The sequence below is a fragment of the Mobula hypostoma genome, chromosome 8, assembly GCF_963921235.1.
Source record: "Mobula hypostoma chromosome 8, sMobHyp1.1, whole genome shotgun sequence".
Classification (NCBI taxonomy): Eukaryota; Metazoa; Chordata; class Chondrichthyes; order Myliobatiformes; family Myliobatidae; genus Mobula; species Mobula hypostoma.
Genome location: NC_086104.1, coordinates 30,739,560 through 30,761,726, shown reverse-complemented (window position 1 = coordinate 30,761,726; position 22,167 = coordinate 30,739,560). Strand labels below are relative to the sequence as shown.

Sequence of the window (22,167 nt, the reverse complement as noted above, 5' to 3'; positions counted from 1 at the left end):
AAAGACTGTGTTGCGAGTGATGAAGAAAATTTAATTTTAAAATGAACATTTTGTAATTGGATACCTGTGGGACAGTTTTCTTTAATTGTCTCCTTAATTTTTATGTAGGTCTCGAAGCTGGAAAGACTGTGAAACTGGAGTCAAACGCTCAATTGGGATATTACTTCCGCGTCACCTGCAAGGAGGAAAAGGTCCTTCGTAACAATAAGAAATTTAATACTATAGATATTCAGAAGAATGGAGTCCGGTTCACGAATAGGTTAGAGTTGTATTTTGTTTGGTCCTTTGCTTTTATCATTGATAATTTGGATGAATTCCCAAAACAACCTTTGTGAATGTTGATTTCTTTGAAAGTTATATTGCATCAAGCTTGTCACTGTAGGCAAGTTGACGTTGAGCTATATGGATAGAATTTGAACTTGCTTCAAAAACATGGGTACACATTCCGGAATTGTGATTAAACATAGCTGGAGTAAACAAGGACTTTTTACTACTAACTTTTCAGTTCACAATGAAGCTGCCCGAGCAAGATAAATTGTTACAGTCACCGAAGTGTGTGATTTCAGTTGAAGAGCTCAGCTGTCCAGACCAGAAAGGTTTTTTTGGTCTGTTCTTTTGTTGGTGCTGCACATGCTGAACTAGGTTATATTGCAGCTTGCATACTGCATTTGATCTTGTCGCTTCTGCTTAATGGCAGTGTGGTTAGCGTGGACCTTGAAAGCAGGGTTAAGGGGAATGCTGGCCGAGCCACCCAGTATGGCATCCTGATTACTTTTCAGAGGGGCATGAATGAGTTCATTAGTTTAAAGGAAATGTAGCTGTGAATTTAAAATGGATTTCCCTCCATTTCTTTGTCTTCTTCTATGCCTTGATCCAATCTGGCAGTATGGTTCCATTGCTTCCTACCAAACTCTATCTGTCTGTGTGCTGTGCTGTACTGACATTCCATGTCTGCACGTAGCATGGGTGAATCTGCTTTGCATTCCTCTGCTTCTCTGACGCCTATGCATGGTGTTTTCATAGCACCTAGCTTCATCAGTTTGTGTTCACCCAAATGCTGCCGTGTAGGTCTGACATCACAGATGAGCCAGTTGCTCCCACCAGATCCTCAGACATAATTATGACATTTGCCCATTTGGTTGGTTTCTTGCATGCACATCATTTCAGTTATATCTTAACCCGCATTAAATCTTGTTTACCTTATCTCCTCTGTCTATGAAATATTCCTTTTAAAGTTATTCCCTTGCTCATCATTCTACCTCGACTGCCTCTTTCAGTCCAGGTTCTACCTATATTTTCGAGCACATAATGGAATTCACTGATATTGTCCCTTCAGCTTTCGTACTGCCTGTACTATTACAATTTTCCTTTTTCCCAAAAACGAATGATTGGTACTATTCGAATAGTATGGGTTGAAAATCCTAATTCAAAGATTCCGAGTACATATAGTACCAGTATGTATACAGAATACAGCCCTGAGATTCGTTTTCCCGCAGGCAGCCATGAAACAAAGAAACACTATGGATGCCGTTCAAAGAAAACATTTAAAACCCACTGCGTGAAAAGAAAGAAGGAATCATGTAAACATTAAAAAGCAAACGAATAACACACAGAATATTAAATATCAAACTGCTGAGTCCCCTATGGTCTAGGAATGTTCAGTTTTGTTTAGTGCTGTGCCATTCGTTGGCTGCAGGCCATAGACCCGTCTACACCAAAGTGCCTCGATCAAATTGCGCAAAGTAGCAATAAAAAAAGGATAACCAGAAACACATATAACATGAACCACAGAGTTCTCTTTTAAAAAGTCTACAGCCACAAGTCACACTGATAAAATCTTGCCTGAGACCCAAGATTCCTGTACCTTCCTCTGGCAGCAATGAATGAGAGGGAGAGGGAGAGGGATACTGGTCAAACGCAGGCAGCGCTGAACGCCTGCTCACCTTCCACTCTTCATCAGTTTCAATTTTGCTCGGCACTTTAATCAGCAAGGAGCAATGGAGCTGATCATGGGTTCCTGCTCTGCCATTAGGCCACACACTCCATTTTTAAGTTCATTGAATTCTCCAGAGACAGCAAAAGTGCCAGATTGCTCAAAATCAGCCCAAAAACACACAACAAAAATGTGAATTACAGGCTCCTGTTGCATGCAGTTTAGTAGTAGTAGAGACATATTTAAAAGAAGGAGAAGTAGCAGCAGTTTTGTGTACTGTCTGCAAGATGTTGCAGTTGGTTGCTGACACCATCTTGATACAGTCAACTTAACTGCTGTGGATGCCATTGTTACATCTGGTACAAGGGGCTGAACATTGGAGTCTGTCTTCAAGTATTGCTTCTTCATTATTAATGCTTCATTGGTCTACACAACAGTTTTAGTTTGGTAATAGATTTTGAGAAACAAATTACCCAGCACTAAGATGAGTTATGGAAAGAGCAAGTAATTTCAAGCAGGATTTCTGATGCAGGGTCTAAGATCAAAATGACAATGTGTTTGACAAAAGCACAATATTGCAAGTAGTGTTTAAATTGAGTAAAAATCTGATTCGAGTCTCCCTGTGCATTGACAGGTGCTGTTTGACCAACTGAGTTCCTTCAGTTGTTTTTTTTTGGTTCCAGATTCCAGTATCTGCTGTCTCTCTTGTGTCTCAGAGTTAACACTGAGGTTCATTTACTTTTCTTTTGAAAAGTCACTGACCTGAAACAACAGTCAGACCAGAATATTTCCAGCGTTTTCTGATTGTGTTCTTCTAACTAGTATCTAGGGCATATGTTTGTGCATTTGAATTTTTATCCAATTCCTTCTGAAGTTACGTACCAACTCTCTTTAAGTTTGATGTAACCAATTCCCACTATTGTCTCTTCCTTCTTTCCCCATGTTCAAATCATTCCAAAGGATCATCTGCTTTCATGTTTTGCTCGTCCAAGTGCAAAGATGCAGTGTCCTTAAAATGTACTGCTTAAGTCATTATAGGAATGTTCATCCCTTAAGTACTGAATTTGTGAAACTTGTTTTATGAACCCTTCTCTAGTAAGCTGAGCTCTTATAATGAGGACTACCTGAAGAGTAGAGAAGAGTATGAAGAAGCCCAGAATGCAATTGTTAAAGAAATCATCAATATCTCTGCAGGTAAGATGTTTTGGAAGAAATTTTACTGCATGTTTTAAAATTTCAAATAAGGCATTGAATGGAAGGCCAGCAGGTCTGTTCACTTGCATATAAGTGATGTGATTCATAATTTGAAAGACAAACCTCTTCTCCAGCTGTCTTGGCCAGAATTAATCTATCAAGAAAATATCTTGTACATTTAGTTCTGCAGCCATAATTTTTTAGATATCCACCAATTGGTTTGTTATACACTGCCTTTCGTGAAAAGTTTAACCAACAAGGGAAAATGCTGCCTCAGATCTGGTCCCGTGAAATGAGACATGTAAAATTAATAACCTTGTAGCTAGGGATCCTCTTGGAAATTGAATTTCCCTTACAAATGGAGGGTGCAGTAGCTAGATTTAAAACCAGTGTGTATCTGCATAAACAAGGGAGACCACAGCAGGAAGTGGGAGGAGCTGGCTAGCTTAAATTGAGTACAGGGTATGTAGTGGGACAGTTGAAGAACAGTGGAAGATTTGGAAAGTGATTTTTTTTATATACAGTGCTCAACAAAAGTATATTCCAGTTAAAAGCATTCCCTTGAGATCTATTACGAACCTGATTTTCCCAGTCTACTTCCATGTTAAAATTTTCCATGTCCATCATAATATTGCCCTTTTGACATGCCTTTTCTATTTCCTGTTGTAATCTGTAGCCTATGTACCAGCTACTGTTTGGAGGCCTGTATATAATTGCCATCAGGGTCCTCTTAACCTTGCAGTGTCTTAACTCAACCCACAGGGATTCAATATCTTCCAATCCTATGTATCATCTTTCTACTAATTTGATGCCAATTTTAAAAGCAGAGCCACGCCACCCCCTCTGCCTACCTTCCTATCCCTCCGATACAATATGTAACCTTAGACATTCAGCTCCCAACCACAGCCATTCTTCAGCCACGATTCAGTGATGGCCACAACATACCTGACAATCTGTAAAAGTGCAACAAGATCATCAACCTTATTTCTTATACTCTGTGCGTTGAGAGATAACACTTTGAGTACTGCATTCGCTACCCTTTTTGATTCTGCATCCCTAATGCATTGATACTCACCCTGCTGGCTGCAATCTTGTCCTATCATCTACCTGCCTTTCCTGACAGTCTGATTGCATACTATCTTCGTTTTTTTACCATCTGTCCTATCCTGAGTCCCTTGAGTCTGGTTCCCATCCCTCTGCCAAACTTAGTTTAAACTCTCCCCAGCGGTTCTAACAAACCTGCCCACAAGAATATTGGTCCCCCTCAGGATCAGGAACCCTCTAAATTTATGCAAAACAAATTCAAACGTTCAAAGGTCAAGTTTAATGTCAGAGAAATGTATACATTATACATCCTGAAATGCTTTTTCTTCGCAAAACATCCACGAAAACAGAGAAGTGCCCCAAAGAATGAACGACAGTTAAACGTGAGAACCCCAAAGTCCCACCCAGTACTCCCCTTCCGCGCGTAAGTGGCAGCGAGCAACGATTCCCCCTCCCCCACCAGCAAAATTCAATGCGCATAGGCACAATTACTGAGCCCAAGCGTGTGCTAAGTGATAGCAAAGACACAGACCTTGCAGTTACCCTAAAAGCTTCACATTTCATCTAAATTTGACAACCCAGAGGTTCTCTCTCTTCCTGACAAGGGAGAGGGAGGTGTCCTCTATTTTCACAGTGAGCAGGAGACGTAACATCCCGTTGGTTTATGATCTTAAAAGTCCATTTCGTCATTTTTTTCGAGCTCTGTCTGAAGATTGTGAAGACCTCGATCTTCGGGCCCACAGCAAAAGACATCGACCCTCGATCCGCCCGTCTCCAGAGCCCTGAGATCTTAGGTTTCCAAACACGATCAAGATTCTCAGGCCAAACCCTTGGCTTGTCGAATAGTGGCCAGTCGTGGAACCCCGAGAACAGGTCCCATTCCCGCAAAGAACCGAAGCCTGTGTGTAACTCCAGGTCAGGGTCTTCAAAAGAACCCTGAAAGGAAAAAATAAAGATATTATGGGTAGAAGTAGAGCTGTTTCCGAAGATGCAAGTAAAGGAGTCGCCGTTAGGCGCCATCATTCCTCCTAATCTCCACCCCCTTTAAACCCCGTAATTATTCTGATCATACAATAATCTCAAACCTCTTTTTTAAAAAAAGAAAATATTGAACTTCTGTTATAAGATCATTGCCATTCTGTAAACAGTTCAAATGTCATCTTATCTACGAATTGTTTAAAAATCATCCTACCAAAATTTTCAATGGCAGGTGCATTTAATCCAGGCAAATGTGATGTGTTGCAATTTGGGAGGTCAAGTGTACTGGCAGGGCACCAAAAAACACTAATGTACAGAGGGATCTTGGAGTCCAAGTTCATAGATTCCTGCAAATGGCAGTGAGTGTATACGGCAGTAAAGAAGGAGTATGGCATGTTTGCCTTAATTGGTTGGGGCATTTAAGTATTAAGAGTAAGGAAGTCGTATTGCCGCTATATAGAACTTGTTAGACTACAATTTAATTATTATGTTCATTCTGGACACCTCAATGCAGGGAGAATATGGAGGCTTTGCAGAGGAGAGATTGTATAGCTTTGAATTGTTTTCTTTTCTGGAGGTGAAGTTTATAAAATTGAAGTATAGATGGGGTAGACATAGTCCTTTTTTCCCCCGTGGTAGAAATGTGAAATGTAGGAGGGCAGGTCTTTAAAGTGTGAAGAGAAATGTTTAAGCGAGATGTACTTGTAAGTTCTGTTACACAGAATGGTCAGTGTCAGGAATAAACTGGCAGGGATGATGGTAGAAGCAGACATGATAGTGGCATTTACTGACACATGAAAGGAACGGAGGGAAATGGGTCCTGTGCAGGCAGATGGGATTAATTTCTTTTGACATCCTGTTTGGCAGAGACATCATGGGCCAAATAGCTATTCCTGTGCTGTCCTATACAATGTTCTGCTGAATTCTTGCTGAGTAACTTGGGTCATGATTCATCTTGGCCTATGTTAAATTGTTTCCCTTTTTGTAAAGAACTGGGGACGCGGTCAGGAGCAGTTGCTTGACTGTGTGTCCATACAGTGCTTGTAAGTCTGATATAATATGGATTAGTTCCAGAGCAAAGTTTCTGGACCAGTAATATACCATTGTCTGCTTTTGGCAGAGCACATCCTATTGGCCATTTAACACTTGCACCTCTTTCATCAAGCATGCTTCATGGTATTTCAAATGTCACAAGTGTTTAAATGGAACATTACCAGTCAAGGGTTATAATGTAACATAACAGCTTTAAGACTGCTGTAGTTTAATTTCACTGACAGTCTTGATACCTGTTGGAGTATACTTTCATGCTTTCAGTTTAGATTGAATTTGCATTGGGGTAAAAGATGTTTGTTAGACCCTCATTTGTTTAAAAACTGGATGTAGTTTCTAAAGAAAAAATGGTAGCCGATGGATTTCCTAACACGCAGATCTTTGTCTATTTTGAGCTATGGGATTTATACAATGATAGCCTTCTAATATGTGGAATAATTTTGTCTACGTTAATTATCCAATACTTTTCTATTCATGAATTTTTTTGTTGGAGATGGGAGTGGAGCGAATGTACACAAGTCCATTAATTTCATAAGGTTTCAATGTGCAATCCCTAAATCCCTCAGTTTTGCTCATTTCCATGATTGCTCAACAGTAATCAAGATTAGCCATTAATATCTCATCCTGGTAGTATATCCCAAAGTTGTGTTTCCAGTGGTAATAAGATTGAGAATTCAGATTCTAACTGTGCTGCTAGTTCTTGCTCAGGTCATATGGATGTAGTAAGTACTCTAAATGAATTCTTTGTGCTTTACTGAAATACGAGTAAACTTGCCTGTTGGATGCTATTAGAAAACTTGGTAACTTCAGTATTAACAGTCCCCACCTGGTTGGAGACAGATAATAGGGCTGGTAGTTTTAGGTGGCAGAGTGTCAGATAGAGCAGAATGGGTCATTAGGTATCAAATAAAGGCACAAAACGTGGGGAAAATCAGTAAGTCGGGAAACATTTTCAGAGACGGAAATAGAATTAAAAATTCAGATTGGTATATCATAAATTGGTTCAAAGTGTATTTTTGTTATGGGGTCAGGGTGCTCTGTCATACCTCACACAGGCCTCTTTTGCACTCCTCCCCATTATGGTAAGGCACTGGCTTTGCCTGTGGGCGGGGAGAGGTTGCTAGGCTTTCATGTTCTCAAAGTTTTAACATGTTCTGCATCTTTCTCCAGTTCCCCATATGATGTATGTTTCCATACCCTGATAAAGCAGTAAAACTGGAAATCTGAGGAAAAAGAAAATGCTGATAATACATAGTTGGTCTGGTAGCACCTGTGAAAGTGAAGCAATGTTTTGAGTCTATAATATCTCATGAGAACGAACGAAACTTTATTGACGTAAAACTTAACTGAATTTTTCTCTGCATATACACTATTTGACCTGTGGAATATTTACTGCATTTTTTTTTTAGTTTTATTCCAAATATCCACTGCATCTGTCCAGTAGTTATCCAAAATCGTTGCAAACCATGTATGTGTTTTACAATAAATCAAAAGATTAATGTACCCCTATTTTTTTTTCCAGGGTATGTAGAACCTCAGCAGACGCTAAATGATGTAATTGCACAACTGGATGCTGTGGTCAGCTTTGCGCATGTAGCTAACGGAGCACCCGTGCCTTATGTGCGGCCCGTGATCCTTCCAAAGGGTCAAGGTCGGATCATCCTGAAGGCTTCCAGGCATCCTTGCATTGAGGTCCAGGATGATGTGGCCTTTATACCCAACGATGTTACATTTGAGAAAGATAAACAGATGTTTCATATAATAACAGGTAATTGATGATTTTGTTAGATAAAATACTTGAGTGAAATGAAGTTAACTGTAGGCAACATAATTGGAACATTGTTCCCGTTATTCCTGCTCTGGTCACTGCACATGGCTTTTACTGGGTTCTATTGTGTGACTCATGGACACCCCCTGCAAACTAATGAGCTTCCATAATATGAAGTTCAAAGATTTGACATCCATACATGCATTCATTCCTACAAACAGAAATAGTTTCTTCTTCGCTTTTAGTAATTGTTCTTTCTTATCAGTCTATGTGCTCTCGATCCCATTCTTACATTACTGTGGTCACCATATCAAATGATTTTTGTATACTTACTAACTTATGGACAAAATCAACTTGTGGATACCCGTATAAACGGAACGCATTCATTACACAGACACTGCCCTTTCTGATCTTTATTGAGGAGTGATGGTTTATAAACTATGTTTATTGTATCTGAAGAATTGGCTGACCTAAATTACCATGTACGAAAACAGTCAATATAGTGTTGTATACACAGAGGTGATCCCTTGCCTTAAGTGGAATGTTTAACTCCTTGCAAATTTCTTATAGCAGGAACTAAAGGAAATGCTGCAAATACTGGAAACTGAAATAGAAAATAGAGCAACTGAAAATGCTAGAAACACTGACAGGTCAGATGGTATCTGTGATGAGAGAAGCAGTCAATGTTAAAGGCTAATGACATTTCATCAAAAGTAGTTTTGATGCTGTTAAATGTTTCCAGCATTTTCTATTTCAGGTTTCTGTTACTTGCAGTGTTTTGCTCTTGCAGCTGATGTGTCCATTGATCATATGATCTTCCTCTTTGTTTCATTTTCCTTCCCTCTTGTATATGAAGGAAACAGAATGCAATTTCACTATAGGACAGCAGCTAACTGTAAGTGTGGGTGATTCAGCTTGTTACCTTTCATCTGTACGTATGAGTTAAAGCATCATTACTGTCAGGGCACTGATAGCAGTAGAGAACCAGGACTCTGGGGCAGAAGTTAAAAGTGACAAAGTACTCTGAGGGTTCTTCAACACACACTGTAGATATCCTAAACCTGTATTAACTGATCGATTATAAGTGTTTTGGGATCTCGAATTTGTAAACTACCTTTTTTGATTTGCTTCTGTTTGTACCTTTAGGTCCGAATATGGGCGGTAAGTCAACATATATCCGGCAAACTGGTGTCGTAGTTCTGATGGCCCAGATTGGTTGTTTTGTACCCTGTGATTCTGCAGAGATAAGTATCGTTGACTGCATCCTTGCTCGGGTCGGTGCTGGTGACAGTCAGCTCAAAGGTGTTTCGACGTTCATGGCAGAAATGTTGGAAACTGCAGCCATCCTGAGGTAAGGACGCTCCTCCATAGCTATCTTGGTGCTCTATGTAAAAGTGAATGACTTTTTTTAAAAAAAAGGTTTAAATCTGTCAGCAACTACTCAATCTGTTTTAGCCTTTTAAGTTGTAAGTTCTGAAAATCTTTTCTATGGAAGAGCCAAAACAGAATAAAATGGAATTAATTACTTGGTGCAGCTGAGAGCCCCCTGTGCTGACAGGTAATCTAGAATCTCCCTAGTTGATGCTATACTTTTGGCTTTTCATTGATCCTTAAATCACTGTAATCAAATTCCCAGCATGTCTAGTTAAGACCTACGTATTTTGTTTCTTGGTTATAAAGCAATTGCTGATGGCTTAATTTATGCCAACCAGACCAGTGGGCCTAGAAATTTAATTGACAGGTTCTGAATAAATAAGAGCAGGTAAAATTATACAGCTCTTTTAGTCTGCTTAACTGGTCAATAAAGTTTAACGTCTTCTACAGAGCACCATGTATCTGCCTTAGAATCACAGAACAGTACCTCACAGTACGTGCCTTTCAGTCAACAATGTTATGCCATCATTTTAACCTATTGTAAGATCAATCTAACCCTTTCCTCCCACATAGCTCTCCATTTTTCTTTCATCCATGTGCTTATTTAAGAAGCTCCTCAATGTCCCTAATGTATCTGCTCTATCACCACGCCTGGCGGTGTGTTCCATGCATCTACCATACTCTGTATAAAAACAACTTACCTCTTACATTTTTCCCTTGCTTTCCTCCTATCACCTTAAAATTATGCCCCCTCGTATTAGCTATTTCTGCTCTAGCACTAGCCTAAAAGACTCTGCTGTCCGCTCAGTCTATGTTTCTTATCATCTTGTACACCTCTATCAATTTACTACGCTTCTTCCTTCACACCAAAGAGAAAAGCCCTAGCTCACCTGTCTTCATAGGATATGCTCTCCACTCCAGCTAAATCTCTTCTGCAAAGCTTCTCTAAAGTTTCCGTATCCTTACTATAATAAGATGACCAGAATTGAGCACTGGTTTTACCAGAGTTTTATGGGGTCGCAACATTACCTCAGGGCTCTTGGATGATAAAAGATCTAGATGGCAGTGCACCCAGTTGCAGCGACCATTCTGATCTCCAACTAATAATGTAATTGCTCATCCTTTACGTCTTATGATTGTAAGACTCTGCTGGATATTAAGAAAATCAAGTACTAACACTAAAATGTCTGCAGATGCTGGAAATCCAAAGCAACACACACTGGAAAAACTGAGTAGGTCAGGCATCATCTATCAAAAAGAGTAAACAGTCAACATTTTAGGCCAAGACCTTTCTTCAGGACTGAGAAGGAAGGGGGAAGATGTCAGAATAAAAAGGTGGGGATAGGGGAAAGAGGCTAGCTGGAAGGTGATGGGTGAAGCCAGGTCAAGGGCAGGAGGAGAAAGAATCTGATAGGAGGAGAGATTGGACTATAGGAGAAAAGGAAAGAGGAGGTGACCCATGGGGAAGTAATAGGCAGGTGAGAAGAAGTGAAAGGTCAGAGTGGGGAATAGAGGGGGTGGGGGCAATTTGTTCACTGGAAGGAGAAATTGATATTCATGCTGTTAGGTTAGAGGCGACCCAGATGGAATATAAGGTGCTGCTGCTCCTATTCCCTGTAAGTAGCTTCATCTTGGTACAAGAGGAGGCCATGGATCGACACATCAGAATAGGAATGGGATTCGGAATTAAAATGTTTGGCCTCCAGGAAATCCTGCTTATGGTGGATAGTGCAGAGGTGCTCCATGAAGTGGTTCCTCTAATTTACGATGGGTCTTATCAATGTAGAGGAGGCCACATCCGGAGCACCGTATTCAATAAACGACCCCAGCAGAGTTGCAGGTGAAACGTTGCCTCACCTGGAAGGTCCATTTGGGTCCCTGAATGGAGGTGAGGGAGAAGGTGGCTGAATGGAGATGAGGTGCTTTCCACTGGGATCGCTCCCTCCATGATCCCCTTGCATTGTTGTCATTCCCACTAGTCTCCCTCCAGGCACGTCCCTACAACCAGCCTAAGTGCTACACCTGTCCATACAAAATGCAGAAAGTTACCTTTTTCCAAATTTAATTGAATGCCACTATACAGTACAGTGCAAAAATTATAGGTATATAGTCAAAGTTGGCCAAAGTAAATTGGAAGGAGCTGCTGGCAGTGATGTCAGCAGAGCAGCAATGGCGTGCGTTTCTGGGAAAAATGAGGATGGTGCAAGACATATCTATTCCAAAAATGAAAAAAATACTCAAATGGTAAGATAGTACAATCATGGCTGACAAGGGAAGTCAAAGCTATTGTAAAAGCAAATGAAAGGGCATATAACAAAGCAAAAATTAGTGGGAAGATAGAGGATTGGGAAGTTTTTAAAAACCTACAGAGAGCAACTAAAAAATATCAGAAGAGAAAAGGTGAAATATGAAAGTAGGCTAGCAAATAATATCAAAGTGGATAGTGAAAGTTTTTTTCAAGTATGTTAAAAATAAAAGAAATGAGAGTGGATATAGGGCAGCAGGAGAAATAATAACAGGAAAAAGGAGAAGACAGGAGGGGGAGGGATGAAGCCAAGAGCTAGACAGGTGATATCACCTGTCCAGCTCTTGGCTCCATCCCTCCCTCCCCCTCCTGTCTTCTCCTATCATTTTGGATCTCCCCCTCCAACTTTCAAATCCCTTACTCACTCTTCCTTCAGTTAGTCCTGACGAAGGGTCTCGGCCTGAAACGTCGACCGTACCTCTTCCTAGAGATGCTGCTGGTCTGCTGCGTTCACCAGCAACTTTTATGTGTGTTGCTTGAATTTCCAGCATCTGCAGAATTCCTGTTGTTTACAGGAAAAAGGAGATGGCTGATGACCTAAATGAGTATTTTGTGTCAGTCTTCACTGTGGAAGACACTAGCATTATACCTGATGTTGCCGTGTATGAAAGAAGAGAAGTAGGTCAGTTACTGTTACCAGAGAGAAGGTGCTCGAAAAGCTGAAAGACCTAAAGCTATATGCGTCACCCGGACCAGATGAACTGCACCCTAGAGTTCTGAAAGAGGAAGTGTTACAGATTGTGGTGGCATTAGAAATGTTCTCTCAAAAATCATTGGATTCTGGCATGGTGTCAGAGGATTGGAAAATTGAAGATGCCACTGCACTCTTTAAGAAAGGAGGAAGGCAGCAGATAGGAAATTTTAGATCAATTAGCCTGACCTCAGTGGTTGGGAAGATATTGGAGTCAATTGTTAATGATGAGGTAATAGAGTACAAGATAGTACAAAGTCAGCATGGTTTCCTTCTGGGAAAATCCTACCTGATGAACCTGTTGGAATTCTTTGAGGAGATTACCAGTAGGATAGATGAAGGGGATGCAGTGGATGTTGTGTATATGGACTTTCAGAGGCCTTTGACAAGGTGCCACACATGAGGCTGCTTCCCAAGTTAAGAGCCCATGGTACTACAGGGAAGTTACTAACATGGTTAGAGCATTGGCTGATTGGTAGGAGGTAGCGAGGGGGGAATAAAAGGATCTATTTCTGGTTGGCTGCCAGTGACTAGTGGTGTTCCGCAGGGGTCAGTGTTGGGACCGCTTCATTTTATGCTGTACATAAATGATTTCGCTGATGGAATGGATGGCTTTGTTGCCAAGTTTGCAGATGATTTGCAGATTGGTGGAGGGGCAGGTAGTGTTGAGGATGCAGAAGGACTTAGACAGATTAGGAGAATGGGCAAGAAAGTGGCAAAAGAAGTACAATGTTGGAAAATACACGGTCATGCACTTCGGTAGTAGAAGTAAATGTGCGGATTGTTTTCTAAACGAGGAGAAAATCCAGAAATCGGAGATGCAGAGGGACTTGGGAGTCCTTGTGCAGAACACCGTGAAGGTTAACTTGCAGGTTGAGTCAGTGGTGAGGAAGGCAAATGCCATGTTAGCATTCATTTCAAGAGGCCCAGAATACAAGAGCAGGGATGTATTGCTGAGGCTTTTTAAGGCACTGGTGAGGCCTCACCTTGAGTATTGTGAACAGTTTTGGGCACCTCATCTTAGGAAAGATGTGCTGGCATTGGAGAAGGTCCAGAGGAGGTTCACAAGGATGATTCCAGGAATGAAAGAGTTATTGTAAAGGAACGTTGATGGCTCTGGGTCTGTACTCGCTGGAATTCAGAAGGATAAGGGGGGATCTCATTGAAACCTTTCAGATGTTGAAAGGCCTAGACTGAATAGATGTGGAAAGGATGTTTCCCGCCCTTCTAAATTCCAAACTTGCCAAACAATCCTCATATGTTAGCCCTTCCATTCCTGAAATCATCCTCATAAACATCCTCTGGATTCTTTCCAATGATAAATACATCCTTTCTGAGATGAGGGGCCCAAAACTGTTGACAGTACTCCAAGTGCAGCCTGACTAGTGTCTCATAAAGGCTCATCATTATTTCCAAATAAATGCCAATATTGCTTTTGTCTTCTTTACCACAGACTCAACCTGTGAATTAACCGTTTGGGAGTTTTGCACGAGGACCTTTCCAAGTTTCTTTGCATTTCTGATGTTTGAATTTTCTGCCCATTTAGGTAATAGACTGCACTATTGTTCCTTTTACCAAGATGCATTATCATACATTTCCCAACACTATTCCATCAGCCACTTTTTTGTCCATTCTTCCAATTTGTTTAATTCCTGCTGCAGTCACATTACTTCCTCAGCACTACCTACCCCCCCCACCTACCTTTGTATTATTTGCGAACTTTGCCACAAAGCCATCAATTCCATTATCTAAATCACTGACAAACAATGTGAAAAGTAGCGGTCCCAATATTGAGCCCTGAGGAACATCACTAGTCACTGGCAGCCAACCAGAAAAGGCCCCCTTAATTCCCACTCACTGCCTCCTGCCTGTCATCTATTCCTTTATCCATGCCAATATATTTCCTATAATGCCATAGAATTTTTTCTTGTTAAGCAGTCTCACGTGAGGCACCTTATCAAATGCCATATGACATCCACTGCCTCTCCTTTGTCCACCCTGCTTGTTACTCCTTGAAGAATTCTAACAGATTTGTCAGGCAAGATTTCCCTTTATTGAAACCATGCTGATTTTGAGTCTCTAAGTACTCTGAAACCTCACCCTTAATAATGGACCCCAACTCTTTCCTAACCACTGAGGTTAGGCTAACTGGCCTACGATTTCATCTCTTTTGCCTTCCTCAATTCTTAAAGAGTGGAGTGACATTTACAATCTTCCAGTCCTCCAGGACCATGCCAGAATCAAATGATTCTTGAAAGATCATGACCAATGCATCTGTTATCTCTTCAGCAACCTCTTTCAGGGCTCTGGGATGTCCATCTGGTCCAGGTGACATCCACCTAAGGACCTTTCAGTTTGCCTAGCACTTCTTCCTTTGTAATAACAATAGCACTTACTCATGTTTCCTGACACTCATAAACCTCTGGTACATTGCTAGTGTCTTCCACAGTGAAGACTGATGCAAACTACCCATTAAGTTCTTCTGCCATTTCTTTGTTCCCCCATTACTACCTCACCAACATCAATTTCCTGTGGTCCAATATCAGCTGTCAGTTCCCTTTACTCTTTATATAACTGAAAACACTTCAGTATCCTGTGAACATTTTGAAATAGAAGACGTTCATGTTAGTGATCCGTGTCTTTTGAAAGAGACATAATCTTCTAAATGTTAAAAACAATAAAGCCCACTTCTTGTTTTCTTATATGAAATGCAGCTCTGTAACTTAAAACAAAACATAGGTAAAAAGCAGCATGTTAGTGTGTTGAAATGGTAACGAAAAAGGGAATATTTGTCATTTACTCCAATTCTCCAATTTAAAGGGCTTTAACTTGTGGTGAAACAGGTGGTGGAGCTATGGTTCTGATCTTGAATACAAATAAATTAAAATTAGATCATGTAATCACATTTTGAATATATTGTAGTGTGTTACAGAGATTGCAGTGTGAATTATAGACCATGTAGAGAGATAAATTCAGCCTGGCGTAAGAGTGAGTTAGGAGGCCAACTATTAGAAAAGGAAAGGACAAACTTGTATAGTCCAGTAGAATGCAGCTGTTTAATGTTGGAGGAAAATTACTAACTGCATATAGATTTCTGCTAACCCCTGTGATCTTAGTTTTCACCTATTCTTTCTTTCCCAGATCAGCAACAGAACACTCTCTGATCATTATTGATGAATTGGGAAGGGGAACCTCCACTTATGATGGCTTTGGCTTGGCCTGGGCCATATCAGAATACATCTCCACCAAGATATGTGCATTTTGTATGTTTGCCACTCATTTTCATGAGTTGACTGCCTTGGCTGATCAAGTACCAACAGTGAACAATTTGCATGTGACTGCCCTCACCACTGATGAAACACTAACCATGTTGTACCGTGTCAAGAAAGGTAAGTATAGACATGAGTAGCAACAGTTTAATTTGAAATGTTATGTGCATAAAATTAATTAATAATACAAGTTGAATACCCCTTATCTGAATTCCAAAATCTGAAAACCTCCAAAATGTGAAATATTTTTGAGTGCTGGCATAATGTCACAAATGGAAAATTCCACAAGGCACTGTGAAGGTTCCCAGATAATGTGCAAGCTTTGGATACACTACATACAGTTCTGAGAAGTGACCTCAAATATATAATGAACAGAAGTTGATGAAAAATAGATAAACACTGCATAAAGCAAAACATTAAGATCTTGATCGTGTATTGAAAGAGTGGATTTGTCAATGTCAGAGTGAACATATGCATTGTAACATTATGTTGATCATGAAACAAGCAAAGATCCATCATGATGAACTTAAAATTGAAGGAAATTGTAAATATTAAGCAGGCGGGTTGGAGGAATTTAAGAAATGGCATGGCATTCATTTTTTAAAGGTTTTAACAAATTTTAAACATAAAAGCATCTGCTGATCACGAAGCTGCAGAGAAATTCATTGAGTTTGCGAAGGTTGTTGCTGATAAAAATCTGACAGAGTTGGAAATGATGGCAATCCTAAGCTATCTCGATATAGTCTACAGGTGTGCGCATATACGTCCGTAGTCCCGATCGGAGAACGTGACGTAGCGGACGTAACCAACCTCGTGTATCGTGCATCTCTTGAGTGTAGTAGCATTATCTCTCTTTAATTTTCTTTCGAAAATATTGCCATAAGGTGCATCATGGCTTCCAAATGCAGCAAAACCACTCCTAGTGATAGCAGCAGCAAGAGGCAAAGGAAAAGTATTGATTTGGAGTGAAAGAAAAGGTTATTAAACAATACGAAGGTGGAAAACCAGTGAATGCTATTGCTCGGGATTTAAGCACGTCGCGCTCAACAATCATGACAATCCTGAAAGACAAAGAAAAAATTCTCAAAGCTGTTAAAGGATCGGCTTCACTGAAAACTACAAGGCTCACAAAAATGCAAGAGGGGCCTATATCGGATATGGGGAAATTGCTAATGACATGGATTGAGGACCAAACACAAAAGAGAATCCCTCTCAGTACGTTGACTATCACTGCTAAGGCATGGAGCTTGTTCGAAATGCTTAAAGAAAAAGCAGGACCGGACTACGATATTGATAAATTGTGTGTGATATAGGCTAAGAAAGTGTTTACATAAAAGAAAAAGTGAAAAAAAAAAGTTTAAAACAAAATAAAAAACTATAGCGTATGTATTACAGTGTACAGTATACAGTTTTGGTGTAAGTTCTTGGCTATTTAGTCAATACAGGTACACTAGAGTACAACATATAGGTTTGCTAAGCATATAATATGGTGTTCGCACAACGTCCAAGTCACATAACATCCGATTTCACAGAACTATCGTGGACGTTAAGCGATGCATACACCCTATCCTCGTTGTATGCGAGTGATACGTTCCTCGAAGTTGACACATAATGTGAATAATTATTTAAATGGAGAAAATAGGGATGCGTTCCAGAGGGCTTCCCAAATATGTTTTATCTGTATCTTATTCACATTTTCATACGAATACGACACGAGAACAGTACTACAAGACGACATATGTATTATATTTAATCAATTTAAGGTAATATTCAATGTAATAAATCATAGAAAGTTAACATCCTCTGGTGTTCGCTCCGGGAGACGAATGGTTGTGGTGTCGGGCAGCTTTACACAGATAAGGTGGATGGTTGTGGTCATCAGGATCATATCAAGCACAGCAAGGGGTGAAGGAAGACTCACAGAACTCTTAGAACTGCCGGCAGCAGAAGATTACAGCAATTTGAATAAAGTGGTGAGGGTTTGCTTGGCAGCATTTTGTTTTTCAGCATAAATTTGCTTGTAGGGAAGAAGGGTTGACGGCAAGGAACGACTGAAATGCTGACTCCGTTCTAAACTTGGGTCCATGTCCATCCATCGCCATTTGTGCCAAGTGTTCCGATTTCCACCATTCTCTCACTGTTGGTAAACTCCCGGGATTTTCAAAATCATCTGTTGCTTGCAGCATCTGGGAGATAGTTCGCTGTAAAAAAAATATGTACACCTTGAATGTGGATCACACTGGTCGAGTGGTTGAATCAGCGATGTTGTGTTAGGCAGCAGGAAACGAACTGTTATGTTAGGATGAATGCTGTCTAAATGTTTAGGATGGGCTGGCACATTGTCGAGCAATAAAAGAACTTTAAAGGCACTATTCTGCTCCCGGCAGTAGCGTCCCAGAGCTGTGTTACCTTCAGCTGATGCCGCGCTGTTTATAATTTCCAACTTTTTTTCAAGTGTTAAAGCCGTTCTCTGCCGCTCGGCTGACGGCCCAAGACATGACATCGGACGCTTAAGGGGCATAGTTAAATATTTCAAGCACAAAATCACTGCACCATAGGTAAAACCAACAGAAGTTTAAGATCGCGCATCCACACCTTGCCAAAACCAACGCGAGAGTGGTGGGAGTGAAATTGTGAGGCGCGCGCACCTGACTTGTATTAGCGGGAAAGTGGTGCTTCTCATCCCAACAGAGAGACTGTGAAGCGTGCACACGTGACTTGTATTGGCGGGAAGGCAGTGCTCCTTGCATAACTGTGAATTTTGGACGCATATAACGAGACATTGGTAGAAATAGGTTCCTCGCATAACTGAATCCGCATAGTCTGAAGACGCATATAAGGAGGATAGGGTGTACCTGTATATTCAAAAATGTGAAAGAATTCCTGCCCCAAGCATTTCAGATGAGGAATACTCAACCTGTAATGGTACACATTCTGCAGTTTACTTGTTGACTGTATGCGAGTAGAGCAGATGCTTTTCATATATTTTTCAGGATGTGGTGTCTCTGGCAAGGCTAGCAGTTTTTTTAAAATCCCCTTATCCCCTCGGTAATGTAATGACGAGTTGTCTCTTTGAAATGCTTTCACCTTTTTGTTGCTTTTGGGGAGGGAGTGCCAGGATTTTCACAATGAAAGAATGATTTGAAGTGGTCGGCCTCTGTAGTTGAGAATGTACCCTAATGCCTACTGTCCTCTTTGTTGGTGGAGGCCATTGATCTGGGAGGTGCTTTCAGCATAGCAAGACACTGCTTTAGCTGATAGGAACAGTCAAGAATTAGAATATAATAAAGCAGAGAAAGAAAATAGGAGTTTTAAAGTTACACATTGACTATCTGTGAAAAATGTCACCATTTTCAGGAAAGCAATAAGTGCCGGTGGATTTGAAGTCTTGCAAATTTGTGTGGGCACTTCATTTCAAGCTTCTAATTAACATGTGGGGAGGGAGCATTTGTAACTGGAAATAAAATGTTGAGTTCACAATGTCTTTAAAGCTATATTACTTTAGAATCAGAGTCGGGTTTAATATCACTGACATCTGACTGTATATACATATATATCATTGTACATTATATATAAAATATGTACTGCAAAAAAATACTGAGGTAATGTACATGGATTCATTGTCCATTCAGAAATCAGATGGCGGTTGGAGGAAGCTGTTCCTAAAACGCTGAGTGCATATCTTTAGATCCCTGTACCACCACCTTGATGGTAGCAATGAGAAGAGGGCATGTTCTGAGTGATGGGGATCCTTAATGACAAGTGCCTTCTTTTTGGGGCTTTGCCATTTGAAATTGTCCTCGATGTTGGAAAGGCTATTGCCCATGATGGAGTTCACTGACTTTGCCTTTTCTAATCCTTGCAGTGGACACTTGATACCAGATGCAAGGTGATGCAACCAGTCAGAATGCTCTCCATGGTACACCTGTAGAAATTTGTGAGGGTCTTGGTGACACGCCAAGCCTCCTCAAACTCCTAATGAAATATAGCCACTGTCATGCCTACTTTGGAATTGCATCAATATTAGGCCCAGGATAGATCTTCAGAGATGTTGACACCCAGGATGCTTGTTAATACAATTGTACTATAAGAATTTGCTGCTACCTTTCTTCCTACTCTTTTTCAAAGTTGCTTCAGTTTGCTTAGTTTTGCTTCTTTCTTCCACTTTTTCAATAGTTTTCTATCCTCTTGCTCATGTTTTCAAAGGCCTACATTGGTGCTAGAAAGTTTGTGAACCCTGTAAAATTTTCTCTACTTCTGCATAAATATGACTTAAAATGTGGTCAGATCTTTATGCAAGTCCTAAAACTAGATAGAGAACCCAATAAATAAGTAACACAAAAAAAATTATTCATTATAATTTGTTCATTTATTTATTGAGAAAATCTGATCTTACGTGAAGATTTGATCACATTTTGGGTTTTATTTATGCAGAAATAGAGAAAATTCTATAGGGTTTACAAACTTTCTAGCACCACTGTAGCTGTCCTGTAGTTTGTTTTTGTGACCATTTATCTTGTGCATCAACCATGGATGAACTTGGCTAATGTAGCTGATTTTTCTTTTTCTTTAGCAATCTACCATATATTCCCAGGTTATGGCAGTACAACTTCTGATTGTGCTTTTAATGTCTTAACTTTTGTTGATACTACCTGAATGTGTGATCTAGTCAATGATACAGCGTATTATGTAGTTGATGCACTTGCATCTGACCTTGCTACAACCTGCTTTTATGTACTCTTGCATTATTTTAACTTGAAATTGTGCTCACTGTTAACGTTTTCCCACCATTTCTGTGAATCTATGTAGAATACAAACGTAGAACATAGAAATCTACAGCACATTACAGGCCCTTCGGCCCACAATGTTGTGCCAAAGACGTAACCTACTTGAGACTCTAAAATATTATTAAGTATTCTCTCATTTGCTTTCTTGAAAGTTCAGGAACCTTTTCCAATGATTACTTACTGCCCATTACACCACTGGTATTTAGGGCAGCAATAAAGGTCCTCCAGCTCTGTCTGTCCTTGGTTATCCTGGTGTAGAAGGATTCTTCATTGCTTTTTCCATGACAGTTTTGTTTGACCAGTCAGTGTTTTTAGCTCCGAGCTGACCTCTGAACATGGAGGAGTGGTGGAACACTCTTAGTCTGGCCTTTACCCTTTGACCTGTCTGACATGGGTGACCCAACCAACAGCCAAAGCATAAAGCCCTGGCTTCAGCCAACGTGGCTCTCTGGGTCATTGAGGCATGCAAGCCTCCAAACCACAAAAAAGTTGAGGTCCTCCAGGAGATTTTCCAGTGACTCCTTTCCTTTTCATGTTGCTTTTGTCAATAATATTTTGGACTGAATTTTTGCTGCCGTGGCCAGTACTGATTACAATATGTGGTATAGCTAGATGAGCATCATATGATTTAAGATCTGGGCTCCTATTATTTGTAGCTAACTTGTACTGTAATATCAGCATTCCTTTTGCTCTGCAATGATTGAACCTGCATTTTAATCTTGTTTATCTTGTGTTATTATCAGCAAAGACACATGAATTGTGACAGGTATTTATAAAATACGCAACTGCTTTCTAGAATTTCTTTTATTGCCTACCTGGAATTCAAAGCAACATGCAGAGTAGTTCACACACAATTCTGTTCTAAAGGGCTTTACTTTGGCCAAAGTATAAAGAAGCTTTATTACTAGATGTCACCATTCAGAAGTGACGCAGTAAAAATGAAAAAGTGGGTCCTGTACCATCTTAATGGGTCTTTGTTTCCCAGTTTTAGCTTCAGTTGCCTGTACCATTAGTGAACAAGAAAGAACCAATGACCCTCTTATTGCAGTTATGTATCACTGAGAAGCCAGAAGGAAACTTGTATATTTGTCTTGCATAAAAACTTCATTTCAGATGTGGCTAACCATAAACCTTTTGTGGTGTACAGCAAAGACAAGAGCAAGCAACTTGCATGGTGTACCACTATCAACAGAGGGTCTTATTACTTATTAGTTGGCTTTACATTAAGGCAGGATTTGGGAAACTCCACACCTCAATAGTCTCCCTTGGATCTGAGGCAACAAGATAGAAGATTTAGTCTACAGATTATTGTTTTTAAACATTTGATCACCTTTCATAATTTTATTTTAGTATTAATTATGCCAGTAAAATATGCATACGAGGTTGCTCGGTTTGAAAGATTTACATGTGCCAGGTGATTTCCCATTGAGCGAAAAAACCGAGATGAAGCATTTGGTTATCTGAGAATCATTTGCCTCATGGATAGAAAATTACCCAAATTTCTGTTTGCTGCCTCAGTAGCTAGCATCCCAATAATGGATTATGTTTGCAATCTTATTTCAGCCTGCATCTCCATTTTTTTTGGTATATATATTCATTCACTGCAAGAGAATGTTTATGAGAAAGAATTGCTGCTTATGTACATCAGTGTTCTGTTGCTAGGTCTCTGCAAAAATATCGTAAAATCAGGTTCCCAACCTGGGGTCCGTGGCATAAAAAACGGTTGGGAACTCTTGCTCAGAATGATGTACCAAAGAATCATTATCCTTCTAGT

General features: G+C 40.2%; 1 protein-coding gene across 1 annotated transcript in view; it reads left to right on the top strand.

The window, feature by feature from the left end:
* LOC134350442 (DNA mismatch repair protein Msh2-like) overlaps window positions 1-22,167 on the top strand; it is an 82,537-nt gene that overhangs the window by 46,538 nt on the left and 13,832 nt on the right. Inside the window, exons 10-14 of the mRNA XM_063055637.1 lie at window positions 109-259; window positions 3,030-3,127; window positions 7,722-7,967; window positions 9,114-9,318; window positions 15,479-15,726. Of these exons, the coding sequence (XP_062911707.1) occupies window positions 109-259; window positions 3,030-3,127; window positions 7,722-7,967; window positions 9,114-9,318; window positions 15,479-15,726 (948 nt within the window). The remainder of the gene's footprint in view (window positions 1-108; window positions 260-3,029; window positions 3,128-7,721; window positions 7,968-9,113; window positions 9,319-15,478; window positions 15,727-22,167) is intronic.